This window comes from Ochotona princeps, chromosome 16 (assembly GCF_030435755.1).
Source record: "Ochotona princeps isolate mOchPri1 chromosome 16, mOchPri1.hap1, whole genome shotgun sequence".
Taxonomy (NCBI): Eukaryota; Metazoa; Chordata; class Mammalia; order Lagomorpha; family Ochotonidae; genus Ochotona; species Ochotona princeps.
This window is the reverse complement of record NC_080847.1, coordinates 4474942-4488744: the sequence shown is the minus strand read 5'-3', so window position 1 is coordinate 4488744 and position 13803 is coordinate 4474942. Positions and strand designations below refer to the sequence as shown.

Genomic DNA, 13803 nt, shown 5'->3' with positions numbered 1-13803 from the left:
TGCCGTTGGTACAGAGTGTGTGTTCCATTACAGCGGTGTCTGATGCCTGTTAATGATCGGTTTCAGATTGCTCTCCTGGCTGATGTCATCTGGGGCCAGAGCTTTCAGAGAATCCCCACCCCCCACAAAGTGACAGTGCCCTGGGTAGTAGTGCCATGGAGACCACTAAGAAACAGTTTTGTTTCCTGCACTTAGTGCTTGGCATTTTATTACACACTTGGTCTCATGTCATTTTTTTTTTTGTTGCATTTCATTTTATGACATTGTGGTCTCATGTCATTCTATGGGCTCTGAAACGTGGCTGCAAATGGGCTGCACCTTGTTCCCTGCCTGGTGATGATGTGAGATGCCACTGGTGGGACTGTTGCCCACAGCATGGCTGGCACACAGTAGCCTCTTTACATTGTTGGTGGGGGGTGAGAGGGAAGCAGCTTTCTTAAAACCATGGGAGATGTGGCCTCCCAGGTTGCCCTTGGCCAGGTCCGGTGATACTGTTGGTGGTCATGACTTGGGGATGCTCCTACCAGGTTGTAATGTTCTGAGCACACACCAGCTGCCCACCACCAAGGGTGATCCAGCCTGCCTGCCAGCTGCAGGTGCCCACACTGAACACTCTGCTTTCACCCCTGGAGAGATGTTCAGGGCAGCTCAAAGTGCTCATGGAAATTTGTGTTCAAAGATCAGTTTACTTTGGTGCCTCTGTGTGTGTGTGAGAAATCAGGCATATAAGAAGGTCTTCAAAATGTTTACAGAGTATTATGAAAAACTTCACATGCATTACAAAACTTTGCACCCAAATAAGCTGCTTTTTTAAAAAAATCATGTTTGAGAGGCAGAGGTGTACACACATAGAAAAACAGAAAGGCAGGTAGATGTGTGTGCATGTGGAGAGAATTTTCATATACTGGTTTACTTTCCATATGTCTGAAACTGAGGTGCTGGCCCAGGGCAGAAGCTGGCAACCTGAAACTCAATCGGGTTCCCCACGGGCAAGGCAGGACCCCAACACCTTCAGTGGTCACTGCTGCCTCTCTGGGTTTACATTCCATGGAAGCTGGAGTCAGGAGCCAGAGCCGAGTAGCAGACCCAGATGCTCCAGTGTAGGATGTGGGCGTCTTAACCGCCAGGCTGAACATAACATTTCAATTCCACTTCCTTACCAACCCCAGGAAGCACCTGAATGCAAGTGGACTATCAGGTAACAGCGGTGATGTGAAATAATGAATGCTTGGGAAAAAAGCTACAAATTTTAGGTTGGTTTCCACTGAAGTTTCTTGACCCAGGAGGGCAGGACTATGATGGCTGCTCTTTAGAGTGAACCAGCTATGGATACACAGAGAAGGTAGAGGGAGGAGGAAGGCGTTGGTTTATTCTCGGTGTATTTTAGGGCAGGGCTGTGAGTTGTATCTTTTTTTTTAAAGATTTATTTATTTTATTACAGTCAGATATACAGAGAGGAGGAGAGACAGAGAGGAAGATCTTCCGTCCGATGATTCACTCCCCAAGTGAGCCGCAACGGGCCGATGTGCGCCGATCCGAAGCCGGGAACCTGGAACCTCTTCCGGGTCTCCCACGCGGGTGCAGTGTCCCAATGCATTGGGCCGTCCTCAACTGCTTTCCCAGGCCACAAGCAGGGAGCTGGATGGGAAGTGGAGCTGCCGGGATTAGAACCGGCGCCCATATGGGATCCCGGGGCTTTCAAGGCGAGGACTTTAGCTGCTAGGCCACGCCGCCAGGCCCTGTGAGTTGTATCTTGAGTGAGCTGGATGGGCCCTACACGACAAAGTCCCAGACCCTCAGATACGTGGTAAGAAATAAATGCTTGGGCCAGGTTTTGTGGCAAAGCCGGTAACGCTTCCCTCTGTGACACTGGCATCCAATGTGAGTGCTGGTTCGTATCCTGTGTCCTCCACTTCCAATGCAGCGCTCTTGCTGATGGCTTGGGAAAAGAAGCAGAATATGGCCCAGGTGATTGCGTGCCTGCCACCCACCTGGGGGACCGGGGTGAAATTTCTGGCTCCGCCCTGGCCATCACAGCCATTCAGGAAGAGAACCAGGGGGTGGGAGATTTCTCTGTATCCCTGTAAACACTGACTTTCAAGTAAATAAACAAATCTGAACAAAAGAAAGAAATGTATTTAATGAGACTGTAGGAGCGAAGCAGGGCAGTTCTCTCAGTGACCACAGTCCTGGCATTACAGTTGGAGAGGCAGGCACACAGAGCCTAGGGAGACGCTGGAAGCTGGCCTGTGTTGGCTTAGGGCAGGTGTTACTCTTTCAGGAGTCTCATAAGCTGGTTCTCAGAAACCAACAAACATTAAAAAAAGTCACTCAGTTATATAAACTTAAAGTTTAAGGGCCCAGCACGGTCGCCTAGCGGTTTAAGTCCTTGCCTTACATGCACTGGGATCCCATATTGGCACCAGTTCTAATCCCGGCATTGCCGCTTCCCATCCAGCTCCCTGCTTGTGGCCTGGGAAAGCAGTGGAGGACGGCCCAAAATCTTGGGACCCTGCACCCACATGGGAAGCCTGGAGGAGGCTCCTGGTTCCTGGCTTCAGATCAGCTTGGCTCTGGCCATTGTGGCCACTTGGGGAGTAAATCAATGGACAGAAGATCTTCCTCTCTGTATATGTGACTTTCCATTGCAAACAAATCTTAAAATCCTTAAAATTTAGAATGTTGTATTGTAATAAAAGTAATACAGTGAATGATTTCCTAAGGATACTAGGTTGTTAGTATCTCTGTTTTCACAGTTAGTATACCTATCATAAGACTCTCCCAACTTTTCTGTAAATGGGCAGATGATAGATATTTTAGACTTTGCAGTCCATGGGCTTATCTGGTTTCTTGTCTGCAGTTTGCTGACCCCGGTCTATTTTGTCTGGATGGCACAATATGTTTTTTGTTGAGAATAATGACTTCTTAGGGCTGGTACTGTGGCACAGTGAGTTAAGCAGCCACCTGCACTGCACGCATCCTACTTTGAGTCCTGGCTTCTCCACTTCCAATCCAGCCCCTCTGCTACTGTGTCTGGGAAAGCAGCAGCAGGTGACCCAAGTGATTGGGCTCCTTCATGCATGTGACAGAGTTACAGGGGGTAGAGAGGAGGGAGAGAGAGCAAGCCAGCGCTTCTGTTAGTCAAACTCACTTCCTAAATGGCCAGGCTGACGCTGGGAGCCAGGGACTCAATCCAGGTTTGCCACATAGCTGGCAGGAATCCCTGTTGCCTCCCTGAGCGTGCATCAGCAGCAAGCTGGAATTGGGAGTGCAGTCGGGACTCAAAGGTAGGCACGCACGTGGGTTGGGGGTGGAGCGGGCACAGCACTTTCTAACTCCACCTTCTGGGATGCAGATCGGCAGCTTGCAATTGGCCATGGTGGCAGTGTGTCTTTTCTGTCTTTAGTAAGCTGTTAAAATACTTACAAGCAGTCCACAGGATATGGAGTCTAGCTGGAAGGTGTTTGGGTTTGCACATTCTTTCATGGTGTGCTCAGGGTAGGGAATGTCCGCTGGAGACCACCCTGAGGAGGAGGAGGAAGGGTCCACCCCACAGGCCAGGCTGTTGGAAGCAGGGACTAAGCACTCCCTCTGCTAGGTCAGCTACCAGCGCCACAGCTCTCCTCCCAATGGGGACCCTGCTGCTTCCTCAGATGCACTGACAGGAGTCCAAAGGGCTCAGACCTTCGCTGCCTTCCTGCTGCTCTGCAAACCTCTCAAGTTTACAGTCAGAAGGGTTGACCCTCAAGCTCTGCCTGCAGCTTTGAGGATGAGTTGGGTATGTGGTACCTCCTTCTGAGGTGTGGGGAGCCGCAGGTGCTGCCGACCCAGTCTGATGGCTGCATGCAGATTCCTTTCCAAGTGAGGAAATCTAGGATGGTGTGAAGGCAGGGGCTCTGTGCTAAGTGATCAAAGTCCTCACAGGTTGAGGACCAACGCCCTGCCAGCTCACCCTGCCCAATGCCCTTAGCTGGTCCTGTCCTGGCACTTTTTTGAGTGCCACGGCATCCATGTTTGACTACTAGAGCTAGTACATTTATTCAGGCATTTTATGTGTCCATGCTGAGCCAGCTCTCGACAAGGCCCACAGGCACTTTGCTTCTTGCGGTGGTCTTGGGAGTTGTCAGTTCTCTGATTTCTACAATGGAAAATGTAAAGATGATGTTGACTTCATTCAGGAAGATGTTACAGGGAAAAATGGATAGAATATCTTCCGAAGTTCCCGCAAGGCAGGAAGGATGAGGGATCCGAAGTTGGATGGAATCTCTGGTTCAGATCTTGGCTGGATGTCCCAGAGTGGTCTGACCTTCTCCTTCTCCAAGCCTCAACTTTCCCACCTGTGAGATGGGGATGATGATAACTTCCACCTTCCGGGCGGACTGGAGAAACGGGTGGGAAGGAATGTAAAAGCCCACAGCAAGAGGACGTGGTGTCTGGATGCTGGTCATTCTTTCCCTGGTATTCCCACTTCATGTACCTGACACTGCAGAGGGTGTCTAGGGTGGTTCTGGAAGCAGTGAGCTGCTTTGCCTCCTGGCAGCACCCCTTGGTTTGCTGTAGGCTTGCACCCTGATTGGGCACAGGAGGGCCCCTGGATGTCTCTGGATGGCAGCCTCCCCACACAGACTTCCAAACAGTCCCTATCTCCTTCCCCCTGGGTGCCTGCCACAGTCTTCTCATTGACTTTCCCACCTCCCAGCAATCTGCATCTGTGTCATCTCTTGGAATCAAGACACACACACACACATCCATACACACCCTGGCACTACTCCTACCTGCTGCTGGTCCAGACAACAGGAAAAGAGATCCTGTAATTGCAATCACAGCATGGCTGTTGTCTGTTCCATGCCATCCCAGGCTCTGAGCTCTGGGGTCAAGTTGTGGGTTTCAGAGTTAGAAAACCCTGGGCCCTGTCCTGCCCAGCTGAGAGCTTGGACAAGTCCTGCCCTGACCAGCAGGATGACAGCAGGGATATCACAGGGTTGCTGTGAAAAGGTGGTGCCTAGGGCCTGTGCAGTGGCCTAGTGGCTAAAGTCCTTACCTGGCATGCATTGGGATTCCATTTGGGACCTGGTTCGTGTCCCAGCTGCTCCACTTCCCACCTAGCTTCCTGCTTGTGGCCTGGGAAAGCACTAGAGGATGGCCCAAAGCCTTGGGACCCTGCACTCTTCTTCCGTGGGAGACCTGGAAGAAGCTCCAGGCTTCTGGTTTCGGATTGGCTCCGCTCCGGCTGTTGAGGTTACCTGGGGAGTGAACTAATGGATGGAAGATCTTTTTCTGTCTTTCCTTTTCTCTGTAAAGCTGGCTTTCCAATAAAAATAAATGAATCTTTAAAAAAAAAAATGGTGGTGTGTGTCTGCAAGGTTCTTAGTACACAGGACATCCGTGGTCACTGTGGCTGTTACAGTAATGACCCTGAATGTCACCAGCGTTTAGTGGAAGCTCCAAGGTTTTGAACACATGACCTAATCCCACCCTTGAATACAGAGGGGATTTCTCCGCCACAGCCACCCCCTACGGCCACATCTGTATTACCGCGTGGGGGCCTCAGTCTTGCTCCCATGTTGCTTACTGGTTTTCTGAAATTCAGAACTGGAAGGAAATGGCAGTAAGTGGTGTGTCATTAAAGAATTTCTAGTTTCCTAACCCAAGGTTTGTGTACCCCTGGACCCTGGGGGTGGGCTGGGGGCAGCCTGGTTGGGACCTGCTTCCAGTGCCTGCCCCTAGTTCTACCATGATTGATTGACATTCGCTCTCGGGAGGTAGCTGTGAGGGACATGCATGTCGTGCACCATGCAATGCAACACAGCCTACACACACGCACACACGTGCTCATGAATCCACGTCCCTCCACTCCCTACAGACATGGTGGAGGGAGTGTGCAGAGGTGAGGAAGCCTGGGGCTGGCCCAGGCTGGCAGAAAGGAGAGCTTGCCAGAAGCTGGAGCTGGTGACACCGGGTTCATCTCACAAGGGCCCTTTGAATACCATCCTGTCCCTGGCCAGGGCAGAGCGGGGGACTCAGAGTTCAGCGGCCAGGCCGCGGTCTGCAGGGGGAGGTGGAGGAGGGTGATGGGAGTGAAGCTTTGTTTTCTGGGATCCTAGCGTTTCCACTTCTAGGTGTCTCAGTGAGCAGGAAGTCAGCCCCTCTCGGGGGGCCTTGCAGACCCCCGCCAGGGGCCAGGCAGAGACAGGGAGCCAGGAGGGCGCGGGGTGGCGGCGCATTTTCAAACGCAGGACTCACAGTTCCTTCGACTGGCGCAGCCGGGCCACGCACGGGCGTCGGGGGTCCCGCAGCCCCGGCCCCCAGCCTTCCCTGCCACGGTAGCCGCCTGGCCGCCCGACCCCTCGGGCCTCCGCTCCCGCCTGGGCACCGGCGGGGGCGCGGCTGCCGCGGCGTCACGCGCCCCGCCCCCGCGGCCCCCTCCACACCCCGCGGCCCCCTCCACACCCCGCGGCCCGGCCTGTCGGGGCGCGCCCGCCCCGGTGCCCTCCCCAGGGGCCGCCCCTCCCGTCGGGCCGTGGCCGCCCCCAGCCCGTCCCCGCCCGGGGCCCGGCGGCTCCGCCCGCGAGAGGCCGAAGCCGCGGCGGCCGCGCCGTTGCCGCCATTGACGTCAGAGGGGCGGGCACATGACCCCGCGGGGACCAATGGCGCGGGCGCCGCGGCTCCCGCAATCGCCCCGGTAGCGCGGCCCGCGGCCCCCGCCCGCAGACGCCCTCGCCGGACGGACGCGCGGACCCTCGCGCCGTCCCCACGCGCGGCGGCGCGGGGCCCCCGAGACACGCCCGCCCTCGGCCCTCCCCCTGCCCGCTCCTCCTCCTCCTCCTCCTCCCCGCGCGCCGCCCGCCGAGCCCGGTCCAGCGCGGCGAGCATGCACCCGACGAGCTAGGAGGAAGCCGGCAGCCCCGCAGGAAGCGCCGAGCGCCGGCCCAGCCCGCCGGACGCGCCGCCCCCCGCCTCCCGTCCGCGGGCAGCGCCCCCTCCCCTGCGGGCGCCCCCAGCCCCACACCCCCCCACCTTCCCGGGGGGTGGGGGGGTGCGGGCCGCCGGGTCCGGGGGGCCCCCCCGCCGCCCCTCAAGCCCAGGAGCAGTCTCCCCACGTCCCTGCTCCTCGCCGTTCCCGGCCCGGCGCGGCCATGGATCTGACGAGCAGCTCGGGCGGCGGCGGCGGCGACCCCCGGCAGATCGAGGAGACGAAGCCGCTGCTGGGGGGCGACGTGTCGGCCCCCGAGGGCACGAAGATGGGCGCCGTGCCGTGCCGCCGGGCCCTGCTGCTGTGCAACGGGATGAGGTACAAACTGCTGCAGGAGGGCGACATCCAGGTCTGTGTCATCCGGCACCCGCGGACCTTTCTCAGCAAGATCCTCACCTCGAAATTCCTGAGGCGCTGGGAGCCGCACCACCTAACGCTGGCCGACAACAGCCTGGCGTCCGCCACGGTGAGTCGCCTGCGCCGCCCCTGAGGGACCGGGCGTCCTCCTGCGGCTGCTCCCCGTGCTGCACCTGGGGCGCGGGGCCGGGGAAGGGGACAGGGGCTAGGGTGTGGACCCTGAAGCCCAGCCTGGGAGAGACCCCCACCCCCACCGCACGCGCGCATACACACACACACACACACACACGCACACACACCCTCCGCGCCCTGCCCCGCCACCCCGGGGTCTTGGCTGTTGAGGCCCAGCCCAGAGTGGGGCTGGGTACTTGGGGGACCGTGTTTGCCCCTCCGCCCCCCGCCAGCTCTTGCGTCTCGGTGGGATGGATGACCCGGGCCTGGTCCCTGAGGGCGGTAGGGGGTTCCCTTTCGCGTAGCCCTTGGGCTGTCAGAATCCGAGCTACAAAAGGCGGGGGGGGGGGGTGATAAAAGAAAGAAAAACAGGAAAACAAGCAAACAAAAATCCAAACCTCAGAATCCCCCCAACCCCCAGCATTTCCAGAAGCCGGGTTATTATTATTTTTTTTCTTTCCCCGTCCTTTATTCTCCCCTCCTGCCCTGGCTGGCAGGCGAAACTGGGTGCCTCCCGTTTAGAAGATCTCAGTGGCACATTGGGGAGGGGGTTGCAAATGGAGTGTGTGTCTCCGGGAGGGCTGGGGTCCCCGAATGTCTGTGGCCAGCGTGTGAATGTGTGCCATACGTGTGTTTTGCTGCTGGAGGCTTCGTGTTGTTGTTGTGATTGTTTGACTGTATGGCCCGGACTGGGTCAGCTGGCAGAGGTGGAGACGGAAACCATTGATCGGCTGCTGAAATCCAGCCCGCAAATGGTGGCCTTCTTTCCTCGTGGAGAGACAAGCTATGATGGGGTCGAGGCGAGTGGGGGTGGCGGGTGGGAGCCTGAAGGGGATGCTTTGTGTTTTCAAACAAGGACAGTTGCAAATACCGCAGCTCTGGCTGGGTTAGAGGGGCTTGGGCCTGAGTCTCCCAGTGGGGGTCCTCTCCTCCTGGGGGAGAGGGGTAAATCTTCCTGGGAGTGCTCGCCACCTTTCCCCCTCCCCCTCCCCTCCCACCGCCATCCTGTTTACTAAGCACAGTGGGAGGGGGCAGGCAGAATCTACCGCCTGCCCACACCTGTGCCAAGAAAACCCAGCCAGGAAACAGGGTGTCGCTTCCACGGCATGTCACAAGTGTGTCGTGCGTGTAGACCTTTTGCCTGCATCCATGTTTCTTTGGCCGTGTGTCACAGGCCATGACACATGCTGCAAGGAATGGGGAGGGGGGGAAAAGTTCGCAGAAGGAGCCTTCTCCTGACTCTAGCCCTCCTGGAGGCACATGAGGACTCAGGATTGTGAATTCTGAACCCCCAGTCTCCCTTTGCCTGGGTGCCTGTATCTACAGGGACTTCCTGGCTCTGGGAGCTGGCTGGAGGTGGCCCAGTCCCGGTTCAGGCTGCTGCACATTCTGAAACCTGAGCGAGCTGCAAGCCTCCGCGTCAGGCTTTTCTACTGGGTGGATTTGCCTGCTCCGCCCCAGGGAGGGCCTGGGGATTGTAGGGTTCTGGAGCCCCCAGATCTGTTTTCAGAATTCCTACCTAGCTGGGAGTGGGGGAATGGGGAGGGAAGGACTCCATCCGACTTTAGGCCTTTTTCTTTGTTACCCCTCAAATGAAGGGGAGTCGGGGCAGGGGAGAATGGCTGGAATGGCCTCTCTCAAAAGGACAGGTTGGCCTCTGCCTCCACTGGGAGGAATCCAGAGGGCTCTGCCACTCCTGTGTCCCTTTCAGGGAGGTGGGGGGGCCCTGACTTTGCCCTCCGATTGCTCTAGAGGTGTGTCTGGTGGGGAGAAGAGGAGGGAGGGATAGCGGAAGAGAGGTCAAAGCCATGTGTGAGCTGGCTCCTTAAAGGGTTGGAGAGACACTGGTCCCCTGGCTCCAGCTCACCTTGCTCATACTGTAGCATGGGCCTCTGCTGGAAGACCTGGGAGGACCAGTATTGGCACTGAGGGTTGTCCATAGAACAAGATTTGTTTTGGCAGAGGGCCTTAGGAAATGTGCAAGGAGGAACCTTGAAGAGCCACTTGGGCTGGGGTTGTCTCCAAGTGTAGCCCTTGCTCCTGGGATGCCCCATGGCCGACATCTTGCAGGTTGGGTAGCCCAGGGCAGGCCCAGCTGGAGCTGTGGCCTCTGGGGCAGAGGTGGGGTTGGGTCTGCCACCCAGGACCCTGTCTGGTTATGAACCACCTGGTGAGTGTCCAGGCTCCCAGCAGGGGAGCCCCTAAGGGTTTCCCTGAGGCCTGGGCGTTATGTAATCTGTCTGCATTTTATAGTGCGGCCCAGGCACCCTGTTGAGAAATACTAGCTTGAAAGAAACAAAGGTGCATCAAGTGCACTGTCCCTGGGCCCAGCCTCCAGCTGCCCACGTGTCTAAGCTGCTTTGTATAGGGTCGTAGCCTTCTGTGAAATGTATGTGGTCCATATTTTAAGTCAACTTGAAACCATCTGGTAATTATCTGGTTAACTGTGCTGGCTTTAGGAATAAGACCCAGAGTGATTGATCTGGATTCAAACCAGTAAACAAACTAAATACACTCTTTGGCCCAAACGCTCTGCAGAGTCTGTCTACACTGATCCAATTAACTGAAGCATGTGCGAGGAAGACCAGGCTTCCAGAACAAGCTGCATCCAGCTGGGTTGCCAGCCTCGGGTAGGGGGGGCTCCCAGGCCTGCCGGGCAGGGGGCTGCAGCTGGGTACGTCCTGTAGTCTGATCTCTTGCAAGCAGGGATCCAGGGCTGTGGGGACTGACTATTCTAAGGGGTCTGGGCCATTGCCTGGCCTGGCTGCAAACTTTGCCCTCTGTGGGAGCTGCCCTGTGCCTTGTCTCCTGGGCCGGTTACTGATTAAATCCTTGCAGAGCCAACAGCGTGCTTCCCATGGCTGGTGAGAGCCAGCCGGCCAGGTTTGATGCACCCTGTGCTTGGAGACTTTGGATCCAGAAAGTTGGTAAACAAAGAAGGAAGCTGTGTGGTGGAACAGAGATGGGGAGGCTTGGGCCCGCTCCCTGGGCCTGAGGACCAGACCTTGTCGGGGAGGGGCCTGCCTGACCAGGCTGTGGCCTGGGGGTGGTGTCTTGTTCCCCTTTTGCATTCGGACTTCCCGGTCCTGGGCCTCCCCAGGGTCCTTGTGTGTGTCTGTAGGCTGCAGCAGGGATCGTAGCCTTGTAGCCAGCAGCCAGGGGCTCTGCATCCGCATCCTGTTCGTCAAGAGCAGAATTCATTTTGCTGTTCTCGTCGTCATCCCTGGGCTGAATTGGATCACCTGCTCGATATGTTTGTCGGCTGGCGCGGGGCTTTGTCTGTGGGCTTTGTCTCCTCTGCATCAAGGAAGTACAGGCAAGCTGCTCACCTTTGCTTCTGTCTGCCTGTTGTTCAAATGTGTCGCACCATATCCCAGAATGGGACCAGGTGACAGTAACGTTCCTCCTTACATGGCTCATTGTTGCATTTTCACTCCTCTGCCACCTGCTGGGACTGTTCCCAGGCCTCTGGTCCGGAATCAGGAAAAAGCCCCCTGGCCGCATACGGGTCCCTTCTGCCTCTGGGCTTCTTAGTGTACTGGGTACCACCGTGTGCCATGTGCAGAGCTGAGTCCCACATCCGCTTGGTGTGAGAATTCAAATGTGTGTCCTCCTGAGGAACCTGTGTCCCACGGGAACTCACCAGTGCGTGCGAGCATGCACGCGTCTTCAGGCTGTTTCGTTTTTGCCATCTCTCCCCTCCCCCACCCGCTCGTTGGGTTTCTTTGATGGTTTTTGTGGCAGCGAACTGAGAAGTGTTTTCTCCCAATGCCGTTTGCCTTGACAACCTTTGGGAGTTCTTACTGAGTTTGTTCCTTAGATAATTTGTGTGATTGGAGATGGTGGAGGGTAGGGGTAGAGGGAGACAGCGTCCCAGTCCTGTTAACAGTTTGAACGGCCAGCGTGGAAGTGCCTGCAAGGAGGGAGTGTGTCTTGGTGCTGCCCTCTGCCTTGTGCAGCCGGAGGTGTCCCTCCTGGATCCTGAAAACTGATGCCAATCCAGGTACAAGGTGCCACTCAGTGTTCCACCAGCACGTCTCTCCCAGCTGACCATGGAGGTGGCATTGCTGCTGGCGGGCTCTTCTCTCCCAGGTGTTCCTTGGTACCTCACGTGACGGATGGGAAAAGGTGTTTCCAGGATGCTGGCCCAGGCAAGGCCTGGTAGTTCCCTTGTCCTGAAGATGAAACTGTCCCAGGACACCTCCTGGCTGGCTTTGGGACAGCAGCTTGGCTTCCGCTCCAAGCCAGCTAGGACTAGACACTTAGGAATCCCGCCTGGTGTTTTGTCTGAGTTGACATTTTCCATGGCTTGGTTGTGCCTTTGATTAAAGGATTAAGTGAGATTAAGGGAGGCTGCCTGGTGGAGGGTGCCCACCAAGGGGGTATGGGGCCTGGATTCTGAGCCTGCAGCTTCTTGGCTGTGTAATGTGTGGTGTGTGGCTTTCCCATTCTGGGCTGTCCCAGGCAGTTTAGGAACAGTTCTCCAGGGGGCATGGTCTAGTTTCTTAAGCAAGGAGAAGGCTCTTTTTAAAAACTGGCAGCAACTGTGTACCTGTCAAAGGTTGTGGGAGATAGGTAGAGGGGCTTCTCTGTGACTCTGTGTCCCCAGACATTGTACTCTGCTCCCTGGAGGCCAGTATTGGTACCTGTTTTGTTTCTGATGATCTGAAATGTTTTATTTATTTAGGAAACACACACACACACACAAAGATGAGCTCCTGTTTGCTGGTCACTCCTCATTTTTGTACAGTGGCCAGGTTGGAGAAGGGCTGAAATGGATACCTGGGGATTCAGTGGTCGTGTCCCAGTCCCACTTGGGGAAGGGGTCCTTTGGCCTTTGGCTCCATTACTGCTTTCTAGGGACTGGAGTCAGGGCCAGAGCTGCCTGTTGAGCCCAGCACTGTGGTACAGCACGTGGTGTCTTAACTGACAGCTGCTAGGTAAAATGCCCACCCCTCTTGCCCGTTTCCTGTGTCACCTCCCTGTGCCCCCACAGTTCCACAGTGTTGGGATTCACTGGGCAGCATATTTTGGAGTTCTTCACTGCTGCCTAGTGTTTCTTTATTGAGGGTCAGCCATCCCTCAATAACTTAGTTCTGGTCATTTCTTTCAGAAAAACACTTTCCATTTGTATTCTGTGTGGTTGCTTTTACTTGAGAATTTTTTTTTCTCCTTGGGAGGCAGGAAGGCCATACAGCCTGGAGCTGTGCTTTGATCCTGGTGGATGTCACTGTCCCTGGTGGCCTCAGATGGCATCACTGCTCCTTGCAGGAGGGCCACTCTGACAAAGACAAGCCACCTTCTGTCCCAGGTGGAGGTTCTCCATGAGTGCCTCTGGGCTGCTGCTCAACGCTGGCTTCAGGTGAGGCGCCCTGTGTGTGCAGGAGGCACGGGGGAGGCTGGGTACTTTTTGAAAGGGAGCTGCTTTCCCATTAGCAAGGTGCTAACGGAATGTGAGCACGCATGTGTGTGTGTGCACGTACGTGTGTGTGTATGCGATGCCTGAGGCACAGATAGAGGCACCCAGGTGTGGAGAAAGTTGCTTTTGGTGCTGAAGTTGGGTCTCATCTTCCGGACTGTATCTTGACCTTCATCATGTGTGGGGCATTTGTACGAATGTCTATAGTGGGCCGTGAAGTAAAGGAAGGAGGATACAGTGGGCCCAGCCAGGGTTGTAGCGCACACACAGACTTTGAATCCACCAGGTGAGCCTGACCCCTGTACCTGCAGGGTTCCACTGCTGACCTGCTGACCTTGGGCAGGTCATCTGCCCTCTGTCCTTATCAGCAGAGTGAGGATTACAGGGACTTCATTTCAGCATTGATGTCAGGGTTAAGGGAGGCAACAGCAGGGAGTTCACTCCGTGTCTTCTTCCTGCAGATAAATAATCCCTGTTCTAGGTGCTTGGGAGAAAGCAGGGTTCTCCCCTTGTATGTTGGTGGTGGCATGTAACACACGGTGGACAGCTCAGCAAGCAAATGCAAAAGCTGGCCGTCAGGGCCATGGTAGAGGCAACAGGCAGTGGGCAGGTAGGTGCCTGTTGGCGGGCCAGGAGGAGAGCACGTCAGGTTGGAGGTGTGATGTTTGCCAAGGTCCTGAGGCTACGTGGCCAGCACCAGTACGTTGCAGATAGGCGCACACTCCCTGGTGTCCCCCAACCCCAACTGTTCTGAGTTCCTGACTAGCTCCTTGACTAGACGCATCCATTCCAGAGCTTCTGTTGTGTGCTTTCTTCTTTTTAAAATTAATTAACTTGGGCCCGGCGGCGTGGCCTAGCGGCTAAAGTCCTCGCCTTGAACGCA

The 13803-nt window shown here is 56.0% G+C and overlaps 2 protein-coding genes across 2 annotated transcripts in view; one reads left to right on the top strand and one right to left on the bottom strand.

Annotated features, from left to right (window-relative positions):
• Positions 1–13803, bottom strand: part of CMC2 (C-X9-C motif containing 2) — a 331627-nt gene that overhangs the window by 283815 nt on the left and 34009 nt on the right. The window lies entirely within an intron of this gene.
• CMIP (c-Maf inducing protein) overlaps positions 6668–13803 on the top strand; it is a 187071-nt gene continuing 179935 nt past the window's right edge. The window contains exon 1 of the mRNA XM_058674170.1: positions 6668–7439. Within this exon, the coding sequence (XP_058530153.1) occupies positions 7137–7439 (303 nt within the window). The 5' untranslated portion in view covers positions 6668–7136. The remainder of the gene's footprint in view (positions 7440–13803) is intronic.